At 35.6% G+C, this 17329-nt stretch overlaps 1 protein-coding gene across 5 annotated transcripts in view; it reads left to right on the forward strand.

Moving 5' to 3' along the window:
- The window catches only part of Ac78C (adenylyl cyclase 78C), a 665405-nt gene that overhangs the window by 519417 nt on the left and 128659 nt on the right, over positions 1-17329 (forward strand). For all 5 annotated transcript variants that reach the window (XM_069833500.1, XM_069833501.1, XM_069833502.1 and 2 more), the window contains exons 3-5: positions 4311-4564; positions 8121-8295; positions 14872-15065. In XM_069833500.1, coding sequence (XP_069689601.1) covers positions 4391-4564; positions 8121-8295; positions 14872-15065 — 543 coding nt within the window. In that variant the 5' untranslated portion in view covers positions 4311-4390. The remainder of the gene's footprint in view (positions 1-4310; positions 4565-8120; positions 8296-14871; positions 15066-17329) is intronic.

Raw genomic sequence — 17329 nt, forward strand, 5'->3', positions numbered from 1 at the left:
TTTTCTCAAAATAGACTAATGTTTTATATATGTTTCTGCTTTGGAAGATCGGGACTTTACTTGAGGACAAAATATTATTTAGACCAAACTGTCCAATATTGTTAACATACTAATAAAAGTAGTTATTCTATGCCGGTAATAATATAGTAAAACTAAATGACCATTTTGTAGAATGCGAGATTATCACTTATTAGCTATAGATTTGCCGTTTGAAACTATTAGGACCTACATGACGTTTTGGACATTTAGGCTATTTACGCTTGAATTAAGAGAAATTACACGGATACCTTCCTTTCCCTATTACTCCAAAATTCCAACCTTGTGAACACAAAATAAATGGATAATATTCAGAACAAGGATACTTTCCTTTCCCTCTTACTCCAAAATTCCAACCTTGTGCACACAAAATAAATTGGCACTAAAAACTTCCTTTTCGTATGCATGACGATGCGTATTCGACATACGACAGACGAATTGTTTTTTTTTTATTTTAAAATAATTGTTAGCGAGGTATCCGTATACTGAAATTTTTCCAAATAAATTATTGGCACTGAAATGTGTCTTTTCGTAAGCAAGATGATGAGCATTCGACAAACACATACAAATCTGCTTTTTTTAGTAGCCTATTTCAAGATAATTGTCAGTGAAGTATCCGTATACTGAAATTTTCCCAATTAGGCCTATTATCAATAATATGAAATAACCACTGTATAAATTACGTTACAAATTATGTGGAATTATGTAAACACGTATAACTCATGTTGAATTGTGAGGTTAAATCCAACCAGGTAGCCTGCTTTTCTCTTAGAGAACTTCTCTAATATGGATGCAGAATTGCTGACGAGTTCTAAAAGAATTCCCACTTCGAACTGTGAGAAGTTCGGTGCTCTTTTCTATTTTTCTTCCGTGATTATTGAAACTTGTTATTTGAAAACTGCGAGGATGTTTGAAACAGTCCGACAAACAAAAACGAAGCGATAATTGACGGAGTGCGTTCGTTCGCTGTTTTATACGCAGTAACCTAGCGCTCAGATGATTCTTCTCAAGCGAGCGTACCGTCAGCTGACGGTACTGAGTTGATCGAGGGAAAATGTCTGTGCACCGCACCTAACTTGATCATTGTCAAGAATTAACCATGTTTCCGTGATTGCTGATAAACGGGCTAGATGATCGAGAATGGTGCACACGGCCATCAGACTACAGTGAGGGTCACGTAAGAACAGTTCCTAAACAGCAAATATTGCCGTCTTGTCAGTGATGTCAACTGTTACCAGATATCACACGATCCTACGTACTAAATGACTTATTTACTTACCTACTTTATGTTGGAAGGTTATTCTAAATAATTCAAGAATGTGTAACATATTTTCGTAGGCAAACTATACGACAAAGGGATCAACATGTCAAGCACTATGTCTGGCAATACGAAATTCATTGGTTTGATTAAACAATTGACTCACGAGATCTAACCTAAAAATGTATTTTGTTTGGCCACATGAAATGATTAGTACTAACTCCGAAAACTTACCTGACTATAATTTTGAATTATAACCACAATGCAACACAAAATAACTATTATATATTAATACTGATAAAATTAATTATTAGTATGTTCAAATTTCATTAGCTTCCAGTAATCGGCTCAGAAATCTAGTATAATTTTAATTCATGGAACTCCAGTGTCTCAGCTGCCAACATACCAGTTACAAAATCACTACCATTTGTAGTATTTGTCAGGATCGAAATTCGAAACGAAGTGGCAAAAGAAAATTCAACCTGCAAACTAGAAAATCAACAAAATCCACTAGCATATGTAGTAATGGGGGAAAAATGGTTAGTTTTCACCCTTAGGGTATGAAGTAAGCTGACTCGGACTTTACTCATTCCCCTTCAGCAGCAGAAATAAAGAAATAGTATGTTTCAGTCCTGTTAAGTTGCCAAATAATTGTAATTGAAGAACAGGGGATGTGTTAATCCTACCAGTCTTAGTTCTGTCTGCTGACAGACTCGAAAAAAATTATTTTATCTTAAATTTTCACTACACATTTAGCTAAGCATAATGCATACGGTTCTGCTACTTTTTAAATAGCGAAACAGTTTTAAGATGGACCTGTATGACATTCATTTCACAGTGATATAATAAGAAGAAATGGTCTGGCCGGCCGAATTGAACTGAAAGAGAAGGGAAATGGGAGGAGAAATTTAAAAGGTTCGCAAAACGCATCTTTGCAAAGAGTTAGGAGCTGAAAGAAACTGAATATGTGAGCTCCAAACCTGTTAGCCATTTGTCTCACTTCGGGTTTCGCTGCTCCACTGAAGGAGGTCTAGAAATTTTTGAAAGTAAAAAGAAAAAAATGGACGTAACCAGTTAAGGAGAAGACGGTAATATGGGACGGGATTGTAAAATGGAACATGGTTGTTTTTCTTAAATTAGTGGCGCTATCTCTTACGTACAGCGGCATATTTTCCTCCTCGGGTAGTCTTTGTCTCCAATGGGATGCAGTAAGTCCATCGCGTGAGAGTTGTGCATGAGAGGGGGTCATGGTAAAAGTTTCTGCAGAGGGTGCTTTTCTCGGCTGTTACGCAGTAACAAATTAAGCTACAGGTATTATCTTTATGCGTAAAAAATAGGAGGTATAGATTTGAGTTACCCAGCATCATGGAAATTAAATGCAATTGTAAATTAAATTTATTCAAGTATTTATGTTATGGTACGAGTGATGATATTATGGGGCAGGGTTGTCCAATATTACAACATTACTATTCCTGTGAGAAAAATAGATGTTCAGGACAAAATTAGTCTTAGAACCTTTTAATATGTGTTTAAGGTACTGATAAACGTGCGAATTTCTTATTGTTTTTTATAACTATCAAGACATTGACTTCCATATGAATTCGGTGTCTAATGTGTTACCAGTGTTCGTGTCTTAAGCATTGTATGTGATTCTAGGCTTAATTTTTAGAATTTACGCAGGCAGTTGTCTGTCCCATATTGCAGTCTTATTTTCTGGAAGTGCAATTAAACGACATAGCACTTTCTAAAACATAACACCTGATTCCTTGACATAATCATGTTATGACATTGCACACATAAGGAAAAATGATATTCCTATAAGGGATCACCTCAAATCCCATTTTTAACTTCGTTGTTTTCAAATTAGAGACTGTGGAAAAAGACTGTCCCATATTACAGAAGAGCGTCTCGTTTAGGCACAGTGAAAATGTAAACAATGTGCAGGTAACGTGTGGGAGGAGGAAGAACCGTACGATAAAGACGAGGGATGCACAAGGTTTTAGTTACAACATTTATGGCGGAGCATTAATTGAAATAATATTTTCCAAAAAAAAAAAAAAGAAAAAAAAAACACACACAAAACAAAAGAACACAAATTGCATAACGTTATCATATACACATTTTAACAAACAAGCAAATTGTAGCGTTGAAATAATTCAATATGACAAATCAAATTTTGCTTACATGATGCTGCTTTCAAGCAGCATTTTTTACGGTCATGAATTTCATTTTCTGTACGACTAACATAATTTCACCGTCTTCTGTATTGTACCTGAATAAATTGAACTTTAAGAAGGGATAATTACTATGTTTAGGAAATAGTGTTGTCACTTCAGATCAATATACTGTAGTTTTGTTAATTCGGCCACAGAAAACGGTGATATTATGTAAGTCATACAGAAAATGAAATTCATTATCGTAAAAAATGCTGCTTGAAAGCAATACCATATTAGTAGCAAAATTTGATTTGTCATATTGAATTATTTCAACGTTACAATTGCTTGTTTGTTAAAAGTTATGCAATTTGTGTTCTTTTGTTTTGTGTATTTTTGGAAAATATAATTTCAATTAATGCTACCCCATAAATGTTGTAACTAAAACCTTGTGCATCCCTCGTGTTTATCGTACGGCTCGTCCTCTCCCCACACGTTACCTGCACTTTATTTACGTTTTCACTGTGCCTAAACGAGATGCTCTACTGTACCATCTTCTCCTCTAATTATCACATACGGAGGGAAGGGAGATGTGTTCGAGAAGCTCACTGCAGCATGGAGAAACAAATGACGGGAGGGTAAGTGTGCACATTGAAAGATACTTCGTCCTTCCGCAGTGCAAGGGGATACACCATCTTCTCATTTATTCTACTTCTTACTTATTTCCGTCAATTTTATTTGCACATGTGATTTTCATTTGTTTTGAGCTCTCGTCCTTGTATTAAAATATTATTTTATGTAATGTTAGGATATTCTGTACACCCTCAGTTGAACAAGATGGCGTGCATTCTTGCTGCCTACAGATCAGAAGGATGAGCAGACTGCTGATGGCGGTGGGGGTGGCGAGGCGGCGGCGGTCCCTTCGGATGAAATAGACGCGGGAATGGTGTTCAAGCGTGGGATAGTGTACCGCGGGGTGTATTGCCCGTCACTGTCCAATAGCTTCAGGGAGGACCATCTGGAACTGGCCTATCAGCGCTATTCCCACCGACAGCGTCAGAAGTCACTCATCATCGTCAACCTGGTGGACTCGCTTCTTAAGATCGTTCTGGCTGCGGTAAGTACAGGAAATAGAAGGTGATTTTCTTCGAAAAGCTTGATTCTGTATACTTCTCGAAACTGTAGCTACCTATTTACTGGCCAGTTGACACTTACGATCTTGTCGGCAGAATTAATTTGATTTACTTTACTTTCTCATAAGGTATAGCTTTATGTAATAGGAAGTTTGTGATGGTATGACGTGATGTTTTTATGTAAATACATATTTCATATTCCTGATACCTAAAAATTATTTTGGGCATGCTGTCTGTCTGTATAGAACAAATTTCTCCTAACTAATAATTGGATCTTTATTTATGATTAGTAGGGGGCGAATGTTGATGACCTAAATATATACTTAAAATAATCATTAAAATGCCCTTAAACTAATGGAAAAATGATATAAAATTAAAATAAAATGACATTTAAATATTATTCACCGTACTCACACTACAACTTCTTAAAATTAGTCACCTTGTTTCAATGACTGCCCTGCAAATCTCGGAGAGCTGAGGCAACTTCCTGGAATTTGGCTAAGATAAAGAGAAAGAACATGCAACAAAATGAAGGTTTTAAGGAAAAACTATAGATTTTAATGAGGGTTTACAATGTGTTTCAATCCGGGGTGGTCCATGTCAGTGCCTTCATTCTCCGTCTCCTTCTCCTTCCCCGCTTCACTTTTGTTACCAGATTTTGCAGATGATGGAGTGTGAATGACAAAACAAATTGTGGGCGCAGCGTGCATTTTTGCAATCATTGTGTTAAAAGTACTGTCTACCACAGTAGACATCCCTTCCGAACCATGTTGAGGACCCAACGTCCTGGTTCAACCAAGCTGCTGTCAAGCATTTTATATTACTTCCTTTGTGTGAAATGAAGTCTTCAGAGGAATGAGGGATGGAATTTTATTCAGAGTCTGTTCCAAACTATAAAACTCAAACTTCAATGTTATTCACTTATTCAGTAGATAATACTACTGACCTATTTGGTTAGAAAATGATTTAACAGACTATCGGTAAAGAAGAAAGTAAAATGCATTCCAAATGATCTAAAATTTCTACAAAGTATTAAAAATGACCAAAAAATGCCGAAAAAATAAAAATGACCTATTAGTTCAAAAATGTCAAAAAATAAAAAAATACAATATAAGAAATTATTTTTTTACGTAGTATTAACATAGAAAGGATTTCTGTATTAATAGGCATCGTCCCAATGTGAAAAATAAGATGATGACTTTTCATCAACATCTTCCCCCTAATGATTAGTATGTACGAGTCAATGTATTCGAAAACGAGCACATGAAATATAGCAATTTCTAGTTAAAAAAAAATTAAAGAGTTATGTTTGACTAATAACACACAATGATTATGCTCCCCGAAACAGATCCAAAATGTCAGCAACTTTTACATTACGCGGAATAAACTGACAAACGAAAGGGGAAGTAACTGTCAAGTAATGCTATAAGTTTATGAAAATGGAAAGTTCAGACTATTTTGTATTAAAAAAGCCTTAATTAAGTTATTTTCTTTTTAAATTGTTACCAACTTTCACATTACTGTGTTCTACGTTCAACTCTCCACCATAGGCCAGGAGGCCGCACTGATATAATATAGTAAAACCATGGTTTTTCTGAATCGACACATGCGAGTTGCGAGGTGCGAGGCGGACGAGAGATAGTGGGTGGTTTCTATAACTACGAGGTACTCAGACCTGGCACCTCGCAGTTTTAGAAACCATTCACTATCTTCTGTGTAGTCCGTATTAGTCCGAGGCGGGCCTCGCAACTCGCATGCGTCGGTTCAGAAAAACCAATGCTTTACATTCATTTTATCTTTCCTCGCTCGCAGATGTAGAACAGACGGTGGAATACATAGAACAGCTGTATATATGCGAGCGGAGAAAGATAAAATGTATGCACTGTATGAAGAAAATAGGGGCCTCATCATAAAAAGATTGGGAAACACTGATTCGAACAATAATACACATACATGCGCCAAAGAGGTAATAATATTCGAAACACGATAAGGGAATTGAGAGCGAGTGAGAGAGTCATGTCTGCATATAACCACATCGGGGTACGATCCGACATGGTATTCCGTAAGGAACAAACGACTAGAAATATACAGTGTGTCCGCAGAAACATACTGGGGTTATAAACTGCTATAATTCTGTCACTATGTGTTTTACGAACTTCATACCGGTGTCATTAGAAAGAACAGCTCAAAGAATTTCAGGAAATGCGTAATTGATAAATAATTGTTGACCGAAACAACAGATGGCAGCACAAGAAGAAATAAAAAACCGCCGTTTCCGCTATTTCTCTTGTCATTAAGGCATTGTTGGATATAAGCAAATTGTGATAAATGATCTGAATGTTAAATTTTCAAGTTTGTGTGAATTCTGCAGCATTTAGAGGTTTATTTAAGTTATAGCGAATCCACTGGAATGTAGTTGGTGTGTATTGGAATATCATAGTACTCGGAGTGTAGTAAGAGTACAGCGTGCTTTCAGACGGAATTTTCATCATGAGGCACCTACCTACAAAACTATTCTGAAGTAGTACAGAGATTTTGTAGATCATGGATGCGTATGTGATGAAAGGAAAGGTCATTCAGGGAAACGGAAAGTGTATGGCTCATTTTTCTTTCAAGAGAACACTATCACCGGTATGAGTCATCTTGATATGCTTACTGAGTGGCTGTTTCCACAATTGGAAGAAGAAGGCAATAAATTTCTTTTCCAACAAGATGGAGCACCTCCTCACTGGCATTTGATGTACGGAATGTTCTAAATCAACAACTTGCAGGAATATGGGTTGGGCGCGCTGGGAACCAAGATAATGTCTTCTGCAGCTAGCTTCCGAGGTCCCCTGACTTGACCGTCTGTGACTTCTTTTTATGGGATCACATAAAGCATCTTGTCTATATACCACAACTACCTCAAAATCAGCAAGAGCTCCAACTTCGTGTCACTGCCGCCATCGAGTCCATCCCTATAGATATGTTGGAACGTGTGTGGCATGAGTGGAAATATCGCCTTGATGCCTGCAGCGTGACAGTGATGCACACATCGAGTGTCTTTGAGATAGATACAAAAATTTTTGATTTTCTCTTTCTAATTATAACAGTTTCGTATAAATCCGACAACTGACAGCGACGCTATAGCAGTTTATAACCCCGGAATGTTTCTGCGGACACACTGTATTAGCTTATCAAGAGCAAAACGTTTCTTGTTTTCAGTGACAAAATATTACACACTGAACTTAGAAAATGTAACATAATGTGTGCAATTAATTGAAATATAAACCAGTGCAAATAACAAAGTAAACATGACTACAACAATTAGTCCAATAAACACAATGAATAAAATTATAAGTGAAATTACTAAACCGTGAACTTAAACATAATTATCATCTTGTTTCTGAATTTAAAAGGCATATTAAATAAATAATTGTAATTACAAACACCGTCTTATCATGTCTGAATATTCTCGGTAGGTAAATTGGCACTTTAATCAAGCATTTTACTTGTTGTAACTTTCACTAGTACTTGGCAGTGTTTTCTCTTTTCCTACAGGTTTGGCTTATCAACACTAAAGAAGATTTGCTATCGTACCCCGAAGAGGTCACGTGGACAGTATGTACCATGACCGCCAATTTCGCCATCTGTTTCTTGGGGTGGTGGCGGTGTTTCGCCAATAACTATCTGCACTGGGCAGCGGGCACTACCTGGCTCCTTCTCATAGCACAAGGTACGCATGTCTCCTTCTTCATCTTTGTTATTGTCTTCATCACCTTCATAATCTCTTTCATCTTCATTTTCTTCACAATCATAAGAATTATCACCATACAGTATATTACACTCGCATACCTTCCTCATCTTTATATTCATCCTCACCACCACAACTGTACACAAAACGATTGATTCTTAAAATATTTTCCACTCCTTTTCCGACTACCGTGTTACAAAATTCCTAATAACACACAGAAGAAAAATTATATTTATGTGTCATGCTTTTATTTTGACCATTTTCGGTAAAACTGGCATTTTTAAGAGCGAAACGCTAAATATTTCCACTTCTATCGCTGCTCAATATTAAGGAACAGGAAAATAGTTGACTTGTTAAGCAATCATACTTTTTATTTCCATTCGCTATATTAATATTACGCCAATCTCTTTCTGTTATTAGCTAAATGGTATGGGAAAATAAAGGAATATCGAAACGCGTTGGCTTGTTAATTGTTAACCCTTAAATTGGCAAAACTTCATTTCTCACACTAGTTTAATAATAATAATTCAATCTTCCTCAACTTGGTGAGGTTGCCAAAGACAAAGAATGTTAAACAGTAACATTTAAAATGACATTAAAAATGTCTTACAAGAAATTTGTTTACAAGGAACTAAAATTTGCAGTAGATAATATTTCACATAGCCCTAATGAAAATTTATAAAAATACAAATAAAAAATGACTGAGAAAATTCAACTGTAATTTGAATTGAGATATAAATGTCACCGTAAAATCTGCAGAGAACCTTCAAAGCTATAATAGAAATTTTCTTAATTGTTGTTGTTGGGACTCCAAGTTTATGACAGAATGACACAAATTGGTTTGTTATGGTCCCTCTAGCGCCCACCATTAATCCGATGACTTCTATATCCCTGAGTTTATATGATGTTTTGTAATAAGGGATAGTGGGTTCATAAATTTTATTCTCCTTTTCTCTAGATTAATCTCCTCAAATTGATTCTGATGCGTCTCGAATCTGATGGTCGGATCCAGAATATAACATTTTGTCTCTCCTTGCCGGACTGTAAAGAAAACAACTATCGCCATGTCCATATTTTATATGTTGTACAATATTATAGTATTGTGAAAATTTTGGTTAAATTTAATTTCTCTACCAATTTTTTTTTTCTATTGTTGTATTAAAATTATAGCATATAGCCTATTAACCTGTTAGGCCTATATCCTATAGGATACATTGTGAATTTAAGGGTTAAGTAATGTTGTCATGATTAAACAATGTCGAAATGTAAACGCTCCTTAATTCTTAGAATAACATGTAGAATGTCTGTTCTTATTAATTTCCACAAGTATAATACAATTGATGAAGCCGTGAAGACAACTTTTTTACTTGAAACTTTCTTAGTTGAAACGATAAAAGTCTTATAATTTTAAAGAGGTTATGTAGGCCTACCTTATGACACATGGGTCTCGTTTCAACCGAGAAAGTTTTAAGTTTTAAACAAGTGTTAACGTGAATAAGAAACAATGAACTTTTTTTATCTTTCTGCTCCATTCATTACTACAGTGGATAAGAATTTTGAGTATATTTTTCACAAAATTCGTAAACTACATTTTCTTTAACTTTGGGATTTTTATGTAACTTACTCTTATGTGTCCGGTTATTAAAATTGAATGGCGCTAACAGAACAACTGGGAATGAGCTAAACTTATTAACAACAGCAGTACATTGAAAGCGAAATATTATGCTCCCTCCGTTCCAAAATATGGTATAGTAACAAACAAAACAAGTGTGATTTTTGCGCATGCGCACACGAAATGTTTCGCTGTCTGGCATTCTGTTCAGTAGTGAAGGGACTATCAGACAATGCAGTTGTGGATGTTTCTAGTTTTCTGTAGTGCAACAATCTATAATATTTGAACAAGTCATTCTGAACAGAAATCAAATGGACATCTGCTGTGGTGTTCCTGTTGCAGAAAACGTAGCACCAACCCAGAAAATTTTGAATAGAACATCTAATGCACAACAGTCGTATAAAAACGGGTTGTAATTTACTGCGGTTTTTATGTTAATTTGCCTCTCTCAAAACAAAGTTTGTTTTCTCTTTTATTAATTTGACATCACACGGAATGAAATGTACTTTATTAGTTTTTCGTATGTTAATTTATTAAAGAAATAAGTATCTAGAATATGTATTAAGGTTACGTTATATTACTGAGAATTTTAACAAATTTGTACCATATTTTGGAACGGAATAGGTAAATGATATCTTTCTATACCATATTTTGAAAGAGAGGGAGTAGTTTTTTTTTTTCAAAATTAGGTATCTACATTTCTATAGATGGCGCGTTTCAGCATAACTTATCTACAAAAGTAAGTAAGAAAAATAATAGGTATTGGATAAATATTACATTTTTAGCTATTGGCCACACTGATTAAAATGATTATTGGCGAATTTTCGTTTTCTTTCATTCCTGGCACATCTTTAGTTTTTTTTTTTTTTGAGGAAATTTTTATTTCATTAGTCTGTAGAATGCTGTTCATTAATACGGTATTAAGTAATTTGCTGCCAAAGTATGAGTGATTATATAATATCAGTGCAACAGAACGTAAGAGGCATAGAGGTGAGGCACGTGTTCTACCAACAAACTCCGACATGCTGATTCTCGTGATTTACCCAGCATAGGCCTGCAGGACCCGTAAGTAGGGGAAATATGACGTCAGCTCATTCCACTTCTATTGGGGATGATCGACTTCTGCATAAACTTGTTGACATTTTTTACGTGTGGAAGGTCCATCAGTGGCGGCACTGTAATTTTCAAAAAGGATTGTAATAAAGTCATTGTATTTATGATAGATCTTCTGTCAGTAGTTTCTTTGTGATTTCTTTGCGCCTAACCTGCTTTAGATTTTCCAAAACTTTCTTCCTATCATCACCTATGGAAACATAAATTTGTAACGTTTAAGTAATGAACCTTGAAATTAATATAAATGTCATTATTTATTTTAATACAAAATTAACACAACGAGTGATGTCCTTAATTTAACAATATATAAATAAATAATCTGTATACAGTTCGTAATAATGAACTTACCCGAAAGTTTGTCTATTCCATAATTCTTAATATAGGCTTTGTTGAAATGTGGTTTAGTATTGAAATGACGAGTAGAAATAAATTGGATGGGATACAGTAAACAAACAATTCTTTCGACTTCTTCAACAACAAAATAATCATATTGTCATTTCTTTTGGAAATAGTGTTTCTTCAGGGGTTTATATTTTTCATGTTTCAGTTCTCTTCAAACTGCAGTCTCTACGTGTATTCATTCATTCATTCATTCATTCATTCATTCGGCTGCAGTGCGTTACAATGTTGAATGACAGCATTGATCTCCGGTCATATAGCTATCACTCATTTATCAATATACAATTTATATATATATATATATATATATATATATATATATATATATAATTTTATTGGGTTATTTTACGACGCTGCATTAACATCTAGGCTATCAGTGTCTGAATGAAATGAAGGTGATAATGCCGGTGAAATGAGTCCGGGGTCCAGCACTTGCTCGTATTGGGTTGAGGGAAAACCCCGGAAAAAACCTCAACCAGGTAACTTGCCCCGACCGGGTTTCGAACCCGGGCCACCTGGTTTCGCGGCCAGACGCGCTGACCGTTACTCCACGGTATATACATACATAGGTAGACCTTCTTACATTATATCAACGCAAACATTTTAAAATTTATGTTACATGTCTTTTAACTTATTTATTTCCCGCATTCATTTTTTCTCTTATTGTTTAAAGGCATGTTCCTAAAAATGTTATTATCTGTTCATTTGTAATTCTTGATAGCGTATTGTGTATCTGCTGCCGCGAGAATAAATGTTGATATAGCCGAGCGCAACTAGAACGCTATGACCACACTGGTAGAAAAGGTGGGTGGGGTAGGAGGGGTACGAAGGCAGTCGCTCTAAGGAGCTACAGTTCTGCAGGTCTGACCTAGCATTAGTTGTACCCATGGTCTTGAGACAGAGGGAGAAAGTAAATACAAGCGCAGTAATTGTTCGTCATTTAACTCGTCTTTGAACGACTGATACATACAGACAACAGTCTTATAATAGGAGTTGAAGCATCTTAAAAGTTTCTTTTCAAATACGTGACAGCCACAAACTCTGCTAAGAAAAAACTGATGTCAGGAGGGAAAGCAGAGACAGATATGTATCAATTTCTTACAATGTGGAAGATGAAGGAGGGAAAGATTTAGATCCATTTGCTCTACTTTCGCCGATATACTGAGCGTTTTAACGACTTGCCAAAAAAAATCTGATCACAAGAGATAATCCAAAAGAAAATTGTGGTGGCCTGCGGTTGAACAGAAGAGACGGAAAGCAGACAAAGCAAGTTAAAATGTATATTTTTATAAACGAGAAGCACATTACACCTGGCGAGATATCTATCGTTTCTACTCTCCAGCAGAACTGAACTTGAAGATATGGAAACATTACAATGATGAGAGCGTGGGAGCTTGTGAATTAAAATGTTCTTGCTGAGATTTATTGTCAACAACTTAATCGCCTAGACGCCTGAAGAGAAACGACCGGAGAGACTACAGCAAGTGATTTTGAAACATGATAATGCGCGCCCGCATGCTGTTTTAACATTAGGAAAGTGGTTATCCAAGGGCTCGGTTGGGAGATATTTTTACATTCACCCTATTCCCCTGATCTTGTTCCACCATATTTTCATATTTTTCGCTTTCCATTCAACAATCTCACGGAAATCTGCTTTATTAACGAAACTGATATTCAAAATAAGGTTGACGATTTTTTCAACTCAAAACAACCGGATTTCTTCAGGCGTGGAATCTAAAAACTGCCAGAACGTTGAAAGCCATACACAAATAATCCAGGAGAATATATTGATTATATTATCGTAACTTATGTAATTATTTTGTTCATGTAAAATAAACAGTTTTGAATTTAGTAAAAAAAACTCTGCGAACTTATGAATCAATTTAATATTTAAATTAATAATAATAAGTGTTGGAAAATGGATTTATGCCGGATACATGGAAAGAAGCCCTAATAATACCACTACACAGAAAAGGAGATAGGAATAACTGCTCGAACTATAGAGGAATAATCCTCCTGAATACCTCGTACAAAGTATATGCAAAGATTTTAACGAAAAGGTTAAGCACAATATCAGAAAATATATTACTAGAACAACATTATGGATTCAGGAAAGGCCGTTCGTGTATAGATTGTGTATTTACAATTTCCCAGCTGGTAGAAAAGAGAAGAGAATATAATCTTCCAATGTATATTGGCTTTATAGATTACGTAAAAGCCTTTGATAATGCACAAAGGAATCTATTGTGGGATATATTAAAGGGCAGAGGTTTTTCACTACATCTCATAAGACCTATTCAGAGCCTTTACGCAGAAACAAAAATACAAATAACAAGTGGTACAAGAAGAAGTAAAGAAAACATTTTAACAAACCTAGGAGTAAGACAAGGGTGTCCGCTGTCGCCCGCATTGTTTAATTTATACATTGACCAAGTCACACAAGACTGGATAGAATCTACAAAGAAATTGTACGAAACAGATCTAACAACTCTTTTATTTGCAGATGATCAATTAGTAATTGCTACTTCAGAGCATGGTCTTCAGAAATTAATATATGAATTACAAATCACAGCCTCAAACTATAATTTAACAATAGCTTTCGAAGGGAAAACACAGGTACGATGTAAAATTTTAATTAACGACAATATAGTAGAGCAAGTAAGAGATTTTAAATACCTGGGCTGTGAAATTGGAAACACAAGAGAATTAGATCAACAAACAAAATTAAAAAATTTTAATCAAATATGTGGAACGATTAAAAGAACCCTATTAAACAAAACAAGGAAAGAAACCATTTTGAAGTTTTATAAAGTCTTGGCAGTCCCATCTCTCTTATATGGCTCAGAATGCAGGACCCTAACAGAAAACCAAAAACACAAAATAGAAGTATCAGAAATGAGATTTTTGAGATAGGTAGCTGGATACAGAAGAACAGACAGACAATATAATGAAACGATAAGAGACGAACTGAACATATTCAACTTAAACAATAAAATAAAAAATACCAAGAAAAATACTATGAACACGTACAAAGAATGCCAGAATACCGTATCCCTAAAAAGATACTAGAGTGCAAACCTAAAGGCAAGAGACACAGAGGAAGACCTACAAAGATATGGAGAGATCAATTTCTTTGAGAGGACGGAACAGGTCGAAAGGCCTAATCCCTGTGGATGATGATGATGAAATTAATAATATATTATTATTTACTATTATTATTATTATTATTATTATTATTATTATTATTATTATTATTATTATTAGACCTAATAAATGTTATTATTAAAGACCATTTTGAAAAATGTATTGCTTACTACTACTACTACTACTACTACTACTACTACTACTACTACTACTACTACTACTACTACTACTACTACTAGGCCAACTACTATTAATATTACTATGTATAATTTGATTGTTACTACGTATAGGCATCTTCGGGTCCGGTATCGGGTTCGGATCTCAGAACGAAGACGAGGTGCGTCTGGTGTGGTACTTCCTGTTCATCATCTTCGTGACGTATGCAATGCTTCCGCTGCCTTTGAGGACCTGCATGATCCTGGGCTGCACTACGGCTCTCTTCCACGTGCTCTTCAGCTGCCTCAAACACATTGCCACTTCCAAGGTACAGTGATATGTTAGCTATAGTTGAACTCATTTAAATTGCTGCGACCAACACACAATAAGTGCACTTGTCATTTTTTACTGAACGCTTCATTTTTAATTTAGAGAAACTATTCGTGGACAAGATGGTGGTGCGCAGTCTGTTAAACGATTTCTTTTTATTAAACGCTCTTCGTAATCACTAGGGGGCGGATGTTGATGACCTAAGAATCTATTTAAAATGCCCCTAAAATAATGAAAAAATGACGTAATATTAAAAGAAAATGACATTTAAGTATTATTCTCCGTACTCGCACCACAACTTCTTCAAAATTAGTCAATCACCTTGTTTCAGTGACTACCCTGCAAATCTCGGAGAAAGGAGGCAACTTTCTGGAATTTGACTAAGATAAAGGAAAAGGGCATGCAAAAAATGGAGGTTTCAAGGAAAAACTATAGATTTTAATGAGGGTTTACAATGTGTTTCAATTAGAGGTGGTCCATGTCAGTGCCTTTATTCTCCATCTCCTCCTTCCGCTCTTCACTTTTGTTATCAGACCTTTCAGATGAGGGACACTGAATGACAAAACAAATTGTGGGTCCAGTGTGCATTCTTGCAATCTTGGTGTTAAAAATATTGTCTATTGTCTACTACAGTACATCCCTTCCGAATAAAATTGGGGACACAACGTCCTGTTGTCTAGGAAACAGTGAAAGTTTCCCTCCTTACAAACATAAATACTGAAGACATCCTCGTACCGACAAAAGAATAGTAGCGGTCAAATCTCTCACTTAAACTAAGCTGTTGTCAAGCATTTTATATTATTTCCGTTGTGTGAAGTGAAGCTTTGAGTGAAATGAGGGATGGACTTTAGAGCTTGTTCAAAACTATGAAACTCAAACGTCACTGTTATTTACTTATTCAGTAGGGATCTACTACTGATCTATTTGCTTAGAAAAAGATTTAACAGCAAATGACCTAAAAGTTCTTCAAAGTATTAAAAATGACCAAAAATTGCCGAAAAAAATATAAAAACGATCCATTAGTTCAAAAACGTAAAAAAAAAAATGCAAGAAATGCAATATAGGGTAAACATTGGTAATTTCGTGGCAGTGGTTATTTCGTGATACTTTTTCTTTGCTCTTTCGTGAACTAACCAATGGCGTTACAAGATTCAAATTTCCGCCAAGGATTGCATATGTTGTCCAGTTTCCAGAAATATACAACTACGCTTTGTGTGACTATTGTAGCTGCTTTAGTGAGCTTTTATATTTGGAGAGAGAAAGTTTGCGTCGAATTCTCAGGCGTACAAATTTTGTGGATGTTTGTAATTACATTACAGGCTTATTACTAAAGGTAAGTATATGATATTTGGTACAAAGATTTATTATATCTTAATGAAATTTTAGGAAATGTTTTTGGAATTTTAGATACAGTTTTTTAGTCGCCATATAGGCTTAGCTTCACTGATAGAAATCTTAGGTGTTTGAGGCGAAATTTTGTTGAGTATTAAGTGTTACATTTTATACTATTTTAAAAATTGTATTACAATACGAATTTTAGAAATCTGAAGATAAGATGTGATAACAAAAAAGAAACGTGGGACGCAATGGGTTCAGTGTAGCTTCTGTTTGATTTGTTATCATGCTAAGTGTCAATGATAAGTACTAGATGACTTACTTGCAAGAATTGTGACAGAAGATGAAACATGGCTCCACCATTTTGGACCGGAGACAGAAGCAGACAATGGAGTGGCAACATGCAAATTCACCAAAGAAATAGAAATTCAAAAGTGCACCTTCGGCAGGAAAAGTTATGGCTACTGTGTTTTTCGATTCAGAAAGACTCTTGCTTGTGGACATCATGCCACACGGAACCACCATTAATCCTGACGCGTATGTTGCAACTCTCAAGAAACTTCAAGCTCGACTGAGTCGTGTTCGACGACATAGGGAGAAGCAGGATGCTCTGCTATTGCACGACAACGCACAGTCATAATATGTCAGTCACAAGACCACAGACCAGATCAGAAAATTCGGATAGACAACACTGAAACACCCGCCTTACAGTCCTGAACTGGCACCGTGCGATTACCATCTCTTTGATAAACTGAAGGATCCCTTCGCGGAACGAGGTTAGAAGATAACTCCCTTGTGCACGCTGCTAAAGAGTGGCTCAGACGTGTTGGTCCAGACTTTTACCGTGCTGGTCTACAGACCCTCGTTCCTAGGTTACGTAAGGCAGTTGAAAGAGACGGGGATTATGTGGAAAAGTGACATTTTGTT

The sequence above is a fragment of the Periplaneta americana genome, chromosome 8, assembly GCF_040183065.1.
Source record: "Periplaneta americana isolate PAMFEO1 chromosome 8, P.americana_PAMFEO1_priV1, whole genome shotgun sequence".
NCBI classification, from domain to species: domain Eukaryota; kingdom Metazoa; phylum Arthropoda; class Insecta; order Blattodea; family Blattidae; genus Periplaneta; species Periplaneta americana.